The sequence below is a fragment of the Chlorocebus sabaeus genome, chromosome 13 (genome assembly GCF_047675955.1).
Source record: "Chlorocebus sabaeus isolate Y175 chromosome 13, mChlSab1.0.hap1, whole genome shotgun sequence".
NCBI classification, from domain to species: Eukaryota; Metazoa; Chordata; class Mammalia; order Primates; family Cercopithecidae; genus Chlorocebus; species Chlorocebus sabaeus.
Genome location: NC_132916.1, coordinates 18,840,250 through 18,855,734, shown reverse-complemented (window position 1 = coordinate 18,855,734; position 15,485 = coordinate 18,840,250). Strand labels below are relative to the sequence as shown.

Here is a 15,485-nt window from a genome sequence, read left to right as displayed (position 1 = left end):
CCCTATTAATAAGGACAATTCTAAAAATAATAACGATGTCTGGATATCTGAGTCAGTGTGTGGTCTTTTACTGAAGTTACGGTTTATAACTCTGCTGACTAGTTTGCTGGTTTATGTTATGCAGTAGAAGAGTGCAAATGTTAATTTGATCTGAAGCCCGTTTATACAGTGACTTTTATAATGTATATTTAAAGATGGAAAGCCAAGTTTTATGAGAGCAGCATTTCTGGTCAAGTCCTCACTCCACCCTCTTCTAATTGGGCCTGACCCTTTAGTTGAATAAAGAACAAAGAGCTCTGTAGTTAAAACATTTCACTGCATGTTGCATCTTGCCCTTAGTAAATGGAAAAAATAGAGACTTAAGCAGAGAATCTGAATTAGAGTGTGAAATATATATTCAAATTTGGGGTGGGAGAATGAGAAACATGTTTTACCATAGTAGACATAACTTCCTTAGTCTAAATTCAGGACATTTCCCCAAGATATGTAAGAATTTACACTTATGCAAACAGACTTTATAAAAACATGCCAATATTTATTAGTTTGTGAATTTTAATATTCTGCTCCCTATAAATCAGATTTCTTTTGAGGGATAAAGTGATGGAGGTGACTTCTAAATCTTAGAGCAGAAACTTCCTGTGGGCAGCTGGATATATATACCAGGAGCTCAGAGAAGAGGGTTGGGTTGGAAGCGTACATTCTGAGTGATCTGCATTTGGTGATGATGGAAGCCATGGACATGCACTAGATTCTCTTGTGGGAGAATATGGAGTAGTAAGATAAGAAGAAGACCTAAGACTGAGCCCTGAGCAGCTCTGGCTTAATGGTGGGTGGAGGAAATTGAATCTGTAGACAAGACCCGGAGGCTGCAGCCTGAGAGGCAGAAGCAACTGGGGTGTTTGGGATTATGGAAGCCTAGGGAAAAAGCCTCTTTCAAGGGGGAAGGGGAGGTATCAACATTGTAGGCTGCTTCAGATAGGTTATGTAGGATGTGGACTGAAAAATATCTGTAAAATTTGGCAACAGGATTCATTGATAATCTTAGGGAAGTTGCTTTTTTGGGGCAACTAAGGTGGAAAACAGATTGGCGTGGGTTGAGCCCCGCAAGAGAGGTGAAGAAAAGGAGATTTCATGTGCAGACATTTCTGAGTTCAGCTAGGAACGAGGGACAAGATAGAAGATGGAAGTTGGAGAGCATGTGGGCAAGGGTGACTGTTTTACAGGACAGTCTTGCATGTGATCAAAGCCAATGAGTAAGGAGCATTTGAGGGAGAGAGAGTCAATCAACAAGAGAGAAAACAAAGAAGGTTAATCATAAAATAACAGTAACAACAACAAACATCTTTTGAGTGTTTTCCATATCCAGAGAATGATGGTAAACTCCTGACCTGCATTCTCACGTTCAATTCTTAGAATCTTTGGATGTGGTGGATTCCATGATTGTCTCTAGGTTAGTGAGGAGGAAAGAGAGACTTAGAAACGTAAGGTAGCTTGCTCAGAGTTCTCCAGGCAGTCAGTGATGGACTAACTTACGAACTGAAGGACTGAACTTTGTCACCACGCAGCCCACCAAGCCGGCGTGAATTTGGGTATTCTGTGCTGCATGTGACTACCGACTTAATTCAATTATATGTTAAGAAGGGCTACTTTGAAACTCGTTCTCTGAAAATTCTGTTTCTAATATCTCTACCCTGACAACGATTTTGGTAAGCAGCCTTGATGAAACCAAACCAAACCAAACCAAACCAAACCAAACCAAACCCAAAAAACCTTATCTGCTGAGAAAATATAACCATATAAAATATGGTGCTACAAAATACAGACTGTGTGAACTAAAGGTGACTTGCCCAAAGGACTCCTGAAGGAATTGGCTGCTGTAGAAATTAAGTCCACGAGAGGATTTTTTTTTTTTTTTTTTTTTTTTGAGACAGGAGTCTCATTCTGTTGCCTAGGCTCGAGTGTAGTGGCGCAATCTTGGCTCACTGCAACCTCTGCCTCCTGAGTTCAAGCGATTCTCCTGCCCCAGCTTCCTGAGTAGCTGGGATTATAGGCGCGCACCACCATACCCGTATAATTTTTGTATTTTTTGTAGAGACGGGAGTTTCACCATGTTGGTCAGGCTGGTCTCGAACTCCTGACCTCGTGATCCACCCACCTCGGCCTCCCAAAGTGCTGGGATTACAGGCTTGAGCCAGCGTGCCTGGCCCATGAGAGGTTTTGTTTGCACTTCAAGAAGGACAGAAAAAGGCAGACAGGCTGAGGAGCCCCATAGTAAGGCTGAGGAATTGATAGGGAAACAGCCTCCCAAAGGTTTCCCTGTGGATTCTGACTGGCTAAGTTTCCTGAAATAATATTAATTCTGTCCTCTTGCTTTTAACAGGACATAACGACTATATGTGTCCAGCCACCAACCAGTGCACCATTGATAAGAACAGGAGGAAGAGTTGCCAGGCCTGCCGGCTCCGCAAATGCTACGAAGTGGGAATGATGAAAGGTGGTAGGTACATCTCTCCCAGGGGCCCTTGGGGACGGCCCTGGCCACTGCCCAGTGCTGGCTCTTCCCATTCGAATACAACCATGAGAATTTTGTGATTTTTTTCTTTTAATTTTTTTTTTCTGTTCTTATTTTTCTTTGCAACAAAAGTATTTTCATAACCCATTTGATTTTAAAAAGGTGGAAGTGTCTGGAACTGGAAATTCTAACATGGCATTTTGTGGTTTGGATTTTCAATGTAAATAATTATATTTTAAATCAAAGGTGTGTGGGAGGCGGTGATGGAAGGAAATGAAGAGTGCTTAGTGAATTATTCCAGAAATATTTTTCAGTTACTGTTTATATTGCAAATGCTAGAAAATGATATCTGAGGATAAACTTTCCCCAAATTGAGACTTGTAAATGTGAAAGCTAACTAGCTAATTTATAGCCTTCTAGTCTCTTATCATCCCTTAAGGAATGTGAATTTCAATCAAAAGGCAGTTTTCTCCTTTAGAACCTGAGTCAACCAGCCATTTTCTTAACCTCAGTGTCTAGCATGGTGCTGGCATAGTTGATTACTCAGCACTACACTAACGAGTACCAAAGCACGCAGGGTTTGTGACTATGGGCTTGTATCTTTGTGGCTGTGTGTGTGTGTGTGTGTGTGTGTGTGTGTGGTTTTCTGTCTTCTCATGTATCCCGTCCTCCAGTTTTCTCATACAGGAATCTGGAAACTGAATCCCAGTTCCGGGAATATTAGGAGCCCCATAAATGTGGTTGCCTGATCGACCTCATTGTATTCTTGGGAGTCTCATCTTGAGGAATATTGCTTCTAGTCTTCGATAGCCTTCAGTGTAGTGGAAGAGAACACGTAGAAAATGTGTAATTAAAATAAAGTCACAAGGCTGAGTTGGGCAAATCACCTGAGGTCAGGAGTTAGAGACCAGCCTGGCCAACATGGCGAAACCCCATTTCTACTGATAATACAAAAATTAGCTGGGTATGGTGACGAGCGCCAGTAGGCCCAGCTACTCCGGAGGCAGAGGCAGGAGAATCGCTTGAACCTGGGAGATGGAGGTTGCAGTGAACCAAGATGGTGCCACTGCACTCCAGCCTGGATGATAGAGTGAGACTCTGTCTCAATAAATAAATAAATAAATAAATAAATAAATAAATAAATAAATAAATAAAGCCATGGATTCATTTAGTGTTTCAGAAGGATACTGAGGGGAGGGAAGGGCTGATGATGGTGCTACCTGCTGATTATAATAGGGAAAAGCCCATTTCTTTTCTGAAGGAGGTGAAGCTTGGGGTGATTTAAGGAGAACAAAATTTCAATGAAAAGGAATAGTGATTTTGCAAGTAGTGGGCAGCTAACCTTTAAATCATTCTTACTTGGACGCAGGAGGAAGGAGAGGAAAGACCAAGAATGGAGATTATGATGAAGGCAAGCTTGATGGTTAACAAGCTTACAGTGACAGGTTTCTTAGTCCTGGGCTCATAAACAAGCCGGACAGGCTGAGGTTTGGAATGCAGCATTTGGAATAAATTCTCCTGGTGAAGAGATTCGATGTTGAATTTGCAGATTCTGTGAGCTGTGACTGACTATACATCTTGAACATCTGAAAAAGCAGCTTTAATTCAAAGGCTAATTAATTCCAAGAATTTAACAGGTACATTCAGAAAATGACACTTGAGTCATAAATGGATTAAATATTTAAGGAATTCATCTTTCTTTGTACTGTTGGAGAATTAGTCAGGCTTAATTAAACTCACAAAATGCTTCTTAAGGTAACTTGATAAGTGACAGGAATATAACAGCTGCATAAGAAAAGCTTAATTTGAAACATTGTAGTCAAGGTTTAATATTCTTCTTTGGCGATTATAGGTAGGTTAAGTACAGGTTCTTACATACATTCTCCTGGAAAGCTGAAATAATCAAGTTGTGAATATGTCCAAAACAATTTTTAAAATGTGAGGGTACCCACGCATTGACCCCACTTCATAAAACCAATTCTGTTTTTATTGTAATTAATATCCAGATATGGTTTGGCTGCATGAATATAAATTATGTCTTCTCATTTTTAATCTAACAAAAATTCGAATATGCAAAGAATAATAAAAGTCTCCCCACTGTTTTCACCTAGAAATCTAGATAATTTGACTGCACACGACAGACTGTGGATAGATTCATACACACTCGCACATGTATATTGATGACTGTAAATATATATATCCATATTAGTTTTCTAGGGCTGCCATAATGAAATACCACAGGCTGGGTGGCCTAAACAACGGAAATTAATTTTCTCCCAATTCTGGAAGCTGGACATACAAAATCAAAGTGCTGGAATATTTGGTTTCTAGTGAGCCCCCTCTTTTTTTTTTTTTTTTTTTTTTTTGAGGGACGGAGTCTTGCTCTGTTGGCCAGGATGGAGTGCAGTGGTGCAATCTCGGCTCACTGAAACCTCTGCCTCCCAGGTTCAGGTGATTCTCCTGCCTCAGCTTCCCAAATAGCTGGGACTACAGGTGCATGCCACCATACCCAACTAATTTTTGTATTTTTTTGTAGAGATGGAGTTTCACTATATGTTGGCCAGGCTGGTCTTGAACTCCTGACCTCTGGTGATCTGCCCACCTTGGCCTCCCAAAGTGCTGGGATTACAGGCGTGAGCCACCAGGCCTGGCTTGTGAGACCTCTCTTCTAGGCTTGTGGCTAGCTGTCTTCTCCCTGTGTCCTCACATGGCCTTTCCTCTGTGTCCAAGCACTCTTGGCATCTCTTCCTCTTCTCATATGCCCTGTTGGATTAGGGGTCCACCCTTATGACCTCATTTAACCTTAGTTACCTTCAAAAAGGCCCTATTTCCAAATAGTCATACCAGGGGCTAGGGCTTCAACATACAAGTTTTGTGGGGACACAGTTCATAACAGGCTGCCCTCCCAAAATACCATAGACTGGGTGACTTAAGTAACAGAAGTCAATTGCCTCACAGCTTTGGAGGCTGAAGTCTGAAACCAAGATGTTGGCAGGTTTGGTTTTTCCTGAGGCCTCTCTCCTTGGCTTGCAGATGGCTGCCTTCTCTCTGTGTCCCCACACGGCCTTTTATCCGTGCGTCCACAGCTTCTTCCTCTTCTTACAAAGACACCAGTCATATCGGATTAGGACCCCACACACAAGACCTCATTGAATCTTAATTACCTCACTTAAGGTACAATATCCAAATACAGTCACATTCTGAGGCCCAGGGGGTAAGGTTTCAACATATGTGGCAATATCCCATAGGGATTACTCAGCGATTGTTCAGTATTTCTCTACCTGTAATGAAAACATGTATCTTTCTGGCAGTTTTTATATGTACATTAGTTTTAAGTGAAGCTTTAAATTCATAAAATTATAGCCCGTGAGAACATCTTATTTTAATGATATGTATAAAGTGCTTGCCATAAAGCAATATAATTTATTGTATTTTCTACTACATGGAATAACCACACATGGCCACAGGATATCTTCTATAACAACAACTTGAAAAATCCCGTTGAATAAAGACTTAATTTACAACTGGAAGTACAATGATAACTAACTATAGAATGTGCAGTCACATGGCAAAGACCAGCTGTGACAGAATAAATCTTTACAACGTGTTTTCAACCATTGGGGTTCACAACAATCCACTTTAACTGGGCTGGTTACCAATTAGGATACTGAAACTCTAACTATGAAATAAAAAGTTTAGTTTCAGTTAAAAGAGAACCACAGACCTACTCCCTACTTTTATAGCAAGGCTGAAAAAATTTACTGAAGATCTGTCGTAAAGATTCAAAAGACTGCAAGATTTATCTCCATAAAGTAACAATTTTAATCTGTTACAATACTTAGTGCCTCTGAAAATCCCAGCATCATTATTAGATTTGGTTCGAATCTTGGTAGTTCGATAAGAGGCAGGATTTGAATTGCACTTTCGGGAATGTGCTTTTCTATCCTAGTACGTGTGCTGGTTTCTCTGCATTGCTTTTTCCTCTTCATTTGTCTCCTTCCCCTTGAACTTTAGATTGTAGATTACATGTCTCTTCTTCAGGAAGGCCTACACAGTTCCCTGACAGTTCCTGAGGCTCGAAGTTCAAAATGAAGATGCTGGAAAATTCATGTTCTAGCTTTAATGGCAAACAGCTCTTCTCTTAGCTCTCATCATCCTTATTATTAGTCATTCAATGTCTGTCTTTATATACGGTTCATAAACTCCATGATGGCAGGGGGGCCTCTGTGTCTCGTTTACTGATCTCACATGAAACCAGTCATAAGGTAGATGTTCAAGAAGTATCTTTTTTTGCACTAATTAATGAATTGATTAAATTCATTTAAATAGTTATTTGTGTAGGGCTTCTTATATGCAAACCCTTGGGAATAAAGCAAATATGAATAAGATTCTAGTCCCTTCCCTCAATGTCCTCACAGTATAAAGAGAACATTTGCGTGGGAAGTGGCAAATAAAAATCTCAACAGCAAGTGGAGACAGGGTTGCAAGATGGCTCAAATATTGAATAATCAGAATAGGAGTCTAGAGCTTTAACCAGCCACTCCCAGGTTTAGTCCAACTCAGAATATTACTCAGACATCTGACATCCAAGACATATACTATTACTCAGGAATTTGGCCTTCTTGCTGAGTTTGGTAGAAAGAGGAACTCTTCCCAAGATAAATCTGTTCAAATGCTGGCTCCTCCTCAAACTTGCTGAGCAACCTTGTTAAAGTTACTTTTATGAGCTTCACTGATTTCGAATATGAAATGGAGAGAAATAAATTCTACTGTCCAAGCATGGTGGCTGATGCCTGTAATCCCAGCACTTTGGGAGGCCAAGGTGGGTGGATCACCTGAGGTCAGGAGTTCAAGACCAGCCTGGCCAACAAAGTGAAATCTCGTCTCTACAAAATTAGCCAGGTGTGATGGCAGGCACCTATAATCCCAGCTACTCAGGAGGATGAGGCAGGAGAATCACTTGAACCCGGGAGGCAGAGGTTGCAGTGAGCCAAGATTGCACCACTGCACTCCAGCCTGGGCAACAAAGCGAGACTCTGTCTCAAAAATAAATAAATAAATAAATAAATAAATAAATAAATAAATAAATAAATTTTACTTACTGAGTTTGTCGTGAAGATGACAAATCGTAACATGGGAAAATATAAATCTAAAGAGCCACACAAGTGTTAGTTATCACATATCTTTTTTTGTCTTAAAATAATTACTATCTTAGTTAAAAACTTCATCATATACGAGCTCTGCTGGGTTTTTTTTCAGCTGAAAGAAAGAGAATGGCAATCTCATCACTTCCACAAGATAAAAGTTTCTAATTTCTTTGTGGAGAATAAAAACTTGGCTTAAACACCTAAGCTTTTTTTTGTTTTCTGATCTCATACGCTGAATATAGCTGAATGGAGAATGCGATGTGTTATTTATCTTTTTATGATGCCAGAGATTTACACAAATTTGTGAAAGGTTTTTTCTTACCATAGACTCAGAGGTGTGTTTGAGGCAAGGTTTTCATTGTGCAATTAGGAAACTGGGACATGGAAATTAATTGATGTGCAGGACTCTTGCACTGACCATTCTGGTTGTGTTTCCTTATAACACGTTAAGAAGAAATTTGAGATAAAGTAGTAATTGTCAACTAGTCTTTATTTATTTTAATAACAAATGTTTCAGTGTAATTTTTAGAAATATTCCAAAATAACAAATAAATCCAAAAGTTAATGGGATAATTTTAAAGTGAGAAAATAACATACTACTAATATAGATAGGGAAATACACATGTGTCCAGAATGATTCAGAAGCCCAATGAAACACCGGAAAATAAAATATTTTCTTGTTGCTTGGATTTAATATTTATCACCATGAGTTATTGTCATTTGCTTTATTGATGGATAAACTTCCAGCCTGGTGACTGTGATTGGAATCCTCTTTAATCCTACATTGGCTATCCTTCATCAAAAGTAAACAACTGGCTGCCTGTGGTGGCTCACACCTGTAATCCCAGCATTTTGGGAGGCTGAGGCGAGTGGATCACCTGAGGTCAGGAGTTTGAGACCAGCCTGAACAACATGGCAGAACCTTGTCTCTACTAAGAATAAAAAATTAGCTGGGTGTAGTGGCGCCCACCTGTAATCCCAGCTATTTGGGAGCCTGAGGCAGGAGAACTGCTTGAACCCAGGAGATAGAGGTTGCCACTGCATTCCAGCTTGAGTGACAGAGCGAGACTCCATCTCAAAAAAAAATAAAAATAAAAGAGTATACAACCAATTATTAATGTATATGATGATAGAATCAAATTAATAAATTAAAAATGTAGATGTGAATTACTTTCTTCGGATTGCCCAATAATTGTGGAAGATTTGTAGCTGCATGTGAATCCAAGTTTCCTCAAAAGGTAGGTTGGGGTGCTCATATTTAGGATTGAATTTAAGAAAAATGTTAAAGAAAAGCTAACTGCTCTTTACCAAAGAGAGACTGGTTGTTTTAAGCAGCAATCTATATATTTATGATATTAAAAATATTATTTTATTAATTCATATCATAGATATTTATTCAAAAGTCCCCATATTGTAATTTTTATTTGCAAACAAAGAAATATACTGAATCGAGTAAGCGAATCACATGTGGACCTTAAAGACTAATGAATCCAGTGTTTCACAATATTTTAAAGCAATCAAGCTCTTATTTCCACAAGCAGAAGCAGATAGTCATCTATGAAACAGATAAAAGTTGATTTGGCATACCCTCTCTTTATTCAGTATGATGTTCATGAGAAACCTTCTTAGAACCCTAGGGCTCCAAGGAACACAGTTGGCAAGCCACTGATCTAATCTAACTCCTTCATCCTCTAGGTAAGAAAATCAAGGTCCTCTGTTACCTACTAGGGATGAAGGCAGGTCAGCCTCTGTGACTGTCAGTTCAGCTGGAGGAAGCATGAGTGTAGGCAGCACAATGATCCCTGTAATGACCATGTTCTTCTTATGTTTTTTTTTTTTTCTAGTAGTTTTTACAGTTTCAGGTCTAACATTTAAGTCTTTCATCCAGGTTGAGTTGATTTTTGTATATGGAATGAGGTAAGTGTCTAATTTCATTCTTCGGTGTGCAGATATCCAGTTTCTCTAGAAACATGTATCAAAGAGAGTATCCTTTTTCCATTGTGTGCTTTTAGCAACTTTGTCAAAAATTGATTGACTCTAAATGAAAGAATTTATTTCTGGGTTCTCTATTCTGTTCCATTGGTCAATATGTCTGTTTCTATGTCAGTGCCATGCTGTTTTAATTACTATAGCTTTGTAGTATATTTTGAGTCCGGTAGTATTATGCCTTTACCTTTCTTCTTCTTGCTCCAGATTGCTTTGGTTATTCAGGGTTTTTTTGTGGTTCCATACAAATTTTTTGATTGTTTTTCCACTTCTGTAAAAAATGTCATTGCAATTTTGATAGGCATTGCATTGAATCTGTAGATTGATTTGGGTCATATGGACATTTTCAACAATATTAATTCTTCCAGTCTATGCATGGTATGTCTTTCCATTTATTTGTGTCTTCTTCAGTTTCTTTTATTGATGTCTATAGCTTTCAGTATACAATTCTTTTACTTCCTTGGTTAAATTTATTCCCAAATATTTTGTTTTATTTTTATAGCTATTACAAATGGGATTTCTTTTTTTGGATAATTTGTGGTTAGTGTATAGAAACACTACTGATTTCTGTATGTTGATTTTCTCCTCTGAAACTTTACTGAATTTGTTTATTAGTTCTAACAGTTTTTTGTGTGAAGTCTTTGGGGCTTTCTATATGTAAGATCATGTCATCAGCAAACGGGTAATTTAACTTCTTCTATTTCAATTGGCATGCCTTTATTTTTTTTCTTGCATAATTGCTCTGGCAGGAGCTCTCAGTACTATGTTGAATAGAAGTGGTGAGAGTGGGCATCCTTGTCTTGTTATTGATCTTAGGGGAAGACTTTTCAAATTTTCACCATTGAGTATGATGTTAGCTGTAGGCTTGTCATATATGATCTTTATTGTGTTGAGGTACATTCCTTCTATATTTAATTTGTTGAGAGTTTTTGGTATGAAAGGATTTTGAATTGTGTCAACTGCATTTTTTTCCCTCTATTGAGATGACTATGTGGTTTTCGTTCTTCATTCTGTTAATGTGTGTACCACATTTATAGATTTGCATATGTTGAACCATCGTTGCATCCCTGGGTAAATCCCACTTGATCATGGTGAATGATTCTTTTATGTGTTGTGACAATCAATTTTGCTAGTATTTTGTTGTGGATTTTTGCATCTATATTCATCAAGGATATTGGCTTGAGATTTAATTTTCTTGTAATACTCTTGTCTGGCTTTAGTATCATAGTAATGCTGGCCTTGTAAAATAGGTTTGGAAGTATTTCCTCCTCTCCAATTTTTGGGAAGAGTTTGAGGATTGGTATTAGTTCCTTAAATGTTTGGCAGAGTTCAGCAATAAAGTCCTTTAGGTCCTGGGCTTTTCTTCCATGGGGGACTTTTTATTACTGATTCAGTCTTCTTTCTACTTATTGGTCTGGTCAGACTTTCTATTTCTTCATGATTCAGACTTGCTAGGTTTATGTGTCTGAGACTTTATCCATTTATTCTAGGTTATCCAAGTTGTTGGTATGTAATTCATCCTAGTACTCTTATAATTTTTTTTTGCATTTCTGTGCTATCAGTTGTAATGTCTCCTCTTTGATTTCAGATTCAGTTTATTTGTGTCTTCTCACTTTTTATCTTAGTCTAGTTAAAGGTTAATCAATTTTGTTTATCTTTTTAAAAAACCAATTCATAGTTTCATTGATTTTGTTTTGTTTTGTTTTGTTTTTCTAGTCTCCATTTCATTTATTTTTCCTCTGATCTTTATTATTTTCTTCCTTCTACTAACTTGGGGTTTTGTTTTTATTTTTCTAGTTATTTGAGGTATAACATTAGGTTGTTTGAGATCTTCTTCTTTGATGCAGACATTTATTGCTATAAACTTCCCTCTTGAAAGTACTCTTGCTGCATCCCACAAATTTTGGTATGTTGTTTGTCCATTTTCATTTGTTTCAAGATGTTTTTCAACTTTCCTTTTTATTTCTGCTTTGACCCACTTGTTGGTTCTGAGTATGTTGTTTTATTTTCACATATTTGTGAATTTTCCAAAATTATTCTTGTTGATTTATAGTTTCATATTATTTATGGTTGGAAAAAATACTTGACATGATTTCAATGTTCTTAAATTTGTTAAGACTTATTTTGTGTCCTAACATATGAGCTATACTGTTTTTTGTTTTTTGTTTTTTGTTTTTTCATTTTTTTGGGACAGAGTCTTGCTGTGTTGCCCAGGCTGGAGTGCCATGGCTCAATCTTGGTTCATTGCAACCTCCACCTCCTGGGTTCAAGCTATTCTCATGCCTCAGCCTCCTGAGTAGCTGGGAATACAGGAGCATATCACCATGCCTGGCTAACTTTTTGTATTTTTTAGTGGAGACGGGGTTTCACCAAGTTGGTCAGGCTGGTCTCGAACTCCTGACCTCAAATGATTCACCCACCTTCACCTCCCAAAGTCCTGGGATTACAGATGTGAACCATCGCACCCGGCCATGATCTATACTGTTTTACCTAACACTCAATGGATAATGTTCCATGTGTATTTGAAAAGAATGTGTGTTCTATTGTTGTTGGATGAAATATTCTGTATATATCTGTTAAGCCCATCTGTGCTAAAGTATAGTTTAAGTTTGAACTTTCATTTTTATTGATTTTCTGTCTGAATAATCTGTCCATTGCTGAAAGTGTGGTATTGAGTTTCCCCAATATTATTGTATTACAGTCTATCTTCCCTTTCATATCAATTAATATTTGCTTCATTCATTTAGGTGCTCCGATGTTGGGTGCATATATATGTTCAACTGTTATATCCTCTTAATGAATTGACCCTCTTTTCATTATTTAATGGCCTTCTTTGTCTTATTTTATAGTTTGTGACTTAAAGCCTATTTTATCCGATATAAATATAGCTGCCTCTGCTTTCCTTTGGCTTCTATTTGCATAGAATGTCTTTTTTGGTCCGTTCACCTTCATTCTCTGTGTTTTCTTAACCATGCGTTGAATCTCTTCTAGACATCGTATAACAGGGTGTTGTATTTTTAAATCCATTTACTCACTGTATCTCTTTCTTCCTATCTTGCTGTCTTCCTTTGTGATTAGGTGATTTCCTATAGTGGTATGCTTTGAATTCTTACTTTTTGCCTTTTGTATATTTGCTACAGGATTTTGCTTCATGATTGCCATAAGGCTTACATAAAAGATCTTATAGTTATACCAGGCTATGTTCAACTGTTTACAACATAACTTTGATTAATTTTTTAATACTCAATTTATTTGATTGCTTATTAAGAGATCATTTTGATTTCTATTGGAAGAAAAATGAGGAATCTTTGTGTACCTTTTCAGGAATGACCAAAGGTACAACTTTGTGTACCTTTTCAGGAATGACTCAGCTCACCTTGAATGTTAGAAGAAATGCTGGCGGTGATTCAAGGCCAAGAAAAAATTTCAGAAAGGGTTTATCTTGTTTCTATAATTTTCTTTTGCAAAAATAAATGATTCTTGATATGATGTAAGAACTTTTTCCATAGATAGAACCTATATAATGCAGAACTTTGGGGGCAGTAATTCCATGAAAGAATTGCTACTTTAAAATTCTGTAAGTCCCCAGGACCTTCCATATGCTTTTTTGTTTGTTTGTTTCCATGGCTGCGATCAGGCTAATGAGTAGTTTTTAGAGCTGAAACGAACTTTTAGAGATCATCTAGTGGACCTTTTTGTTTTTCAGTTGAGTTGTTCTTGTCCAAATCACTAAGCTAAGTTAACTGCTCAGACAGGAAGTCAAGTCTCCTTCAGTGCTCCTTTCATTGTTACGCGTCTGCCTGGCTGACCTGTTGGTAACACAAGAGTGTCATCAGAGATAGACACATGCATAAGTAAGATATTAATATCCCATAAACCAAAACTATGACTTAGGAAATATTATGGTGGGCACAGGCTTTTACTCCTCTTCAACAAAAACATCTATCAATGAATTCGGCTTAGTTGCACAACAGAAGTACCAAAATAAATTTTTATGGATGGTGTCACAGATACTTTAAAAAGACCTACTTAAGATTTAATTACCTAATATTATTTAATATTTAATATAATCTAAAAGGGGCATTTTTATCTTTCAGCCAAGGTTTTCATTGTTTTTAGATAATTCTATTTTTCAATGTCTGATTTTGTTTTAAAATGACTATTCTGGTATATAAAAACATCATTTTGTGAAATAGGAGTCCCAGCTAAGGGTCAAGTATGCAATTAAACTTGACTCTACCTACTACCTAGGAACCTTGGGCAAATCACATGATTTTTCTTCACTCAGTTTTTACTTCTGAAAAATGCCAGCTAAAGTATCTTTCAAATCTTAAATTTTATGTTTTGTGATCTAAGTTCAGATTAATAATGGAAAGGTTAGAATCCAAAGCTAAAGGTAGTATACATAAGTGTCTATTGGTGGTTGTAAGCAACTGCTGCAGCTATCATATTTACATTTCAAGCTCAATTTAGAACAACTGCTAGCAACTGTAAAAACCGGTAGGAATGGACAAAGTTATTCTCTTCACTAGGCATTGTGGAAAGTGAATCTCTTCTGAATGGAGAGAGTCACAAAAATGAGTCTGATGCTTTCATGATAGTGAAATGAGAAGATGGTCATATATTGCTACGAATCTCCGGCAACATAAAAGAAAAAATTCAAGAATCAAATTTGTTGAGGCAGGACTCTGAAAAGATAACTAAGCTTTTTTTTTTTTTTTTTTTTTCCTGTTAGAGATGTAATAATCATGACTCATACTTGAATCCCAAGAGCTGGTTAGACTTTCTAGTTTCTGCCTTGTGGAAAGAGAAAGGAAGAGGCCAAAAAAGATAGTGAATTTTGGAAAGTTCCTGATTAAATATCGCATAGGCTAGTCTGGTTATGTTTGCTTGAAAACTTATCCAGTAGGTATAAACCAACACACCTGAGGCCAGTCTTTTTGGAAATTACATGAATATATGCCAGCCTTAAGAGGTATCCTAAGATGAAGAGCAGAGGGAGTCATTTATAAAGAAATGTTCTCGTTGGCTGGGCGTGATGGCTCATGCCTGTAATCCCAGCACTTTGAGAGGCTGAGCTGGGTGGATCATTTGAGGTCAGAAGTTCCAGAGCAGCCTGGCTAACACGGTGAACCCCATCTCTACTAAAAATATTAAAAAATTAGCCGGGCATGGTGACGGGCACCTGTAGTCCCAGCTACTCGGGATGCTGAGGCAGGAGAATGGCATGAACCTGAGAGGCGGAGCTTGCAGTGAGCTGAGATCACGCCACTGCACTCCAGACTGGGCGACAGAGCAAGACTCCGTCTCAAAAAAAAAAAAAAAATTAGCCAGGCATGGCAGCGGGCGCCTGTAATCCCAGCTACTCGGGAGGCTGAGGCAAGGGAATCACTTGAACCCAGGAGGTGGAGATTATAGTGAGTTGAGATGGCACCATTGCACTCCAGCCTGGGTAACAGAGTGAAACTCCATCTCAAAAAAAGTAAAGAAATGTTCTGGTTATGCCTGGAGATAATACTTGGTTTAGTTTGTGCTTGATTCAGCAAATAAAAATTGGTGAGGAACATACAGAATTATATTTAGGTGATTATATTTTTTATATTTTATATATAAAATTTATATTTTTTATATTTTAGGTGATTGTATTTTTAAAGGCTTGCTTTACAAGACTAATCATTATTACTTTTTTTTTTAGTTTTGTGATATATTTCATTTAACCAATATACCCCAAATAGTATTTCAATATGGAGTCAACATTTAAAAATTATTGATATATTATGCGTGGTTTTTTTTTTTCACTAAGACTTCCACATCCTCCAGGTGTTTCACACTTACATCTC

The 15,485-nt window shown here is 37.6% G+C and overlaps 1 protein-coding gene across 15 annotated transcripts in view; it reads left to right on the top strand.

The window, feature by feature from the left end:
* Window positions 1-15,485, top strand: part of ESR1 (estrogen receptor 1) — a 458,483-nt gene that overhangs the window by 181,816 nt on the left and 261,182 nt on the right. For 12 of the 15 annotated variants that reach the window (XM_073022349.1, XM_038000576.2, XM_008007598.3 and 9 more), the window contains one exon: window positions 2,381-2,497. In XM_073022349.1, the coding sequence (XP_072878450.1) occupies window positions 2,381-2,497 (117 nt within the window). The remainder of the gene's footprint in view (window positions 1-2,380; window positions 2,498-15,485) is intronic. The other 3 variants (XM_073022347.1, XM_073022344.1, XM_073022346.1) reach the window with 1 other exon arrangement.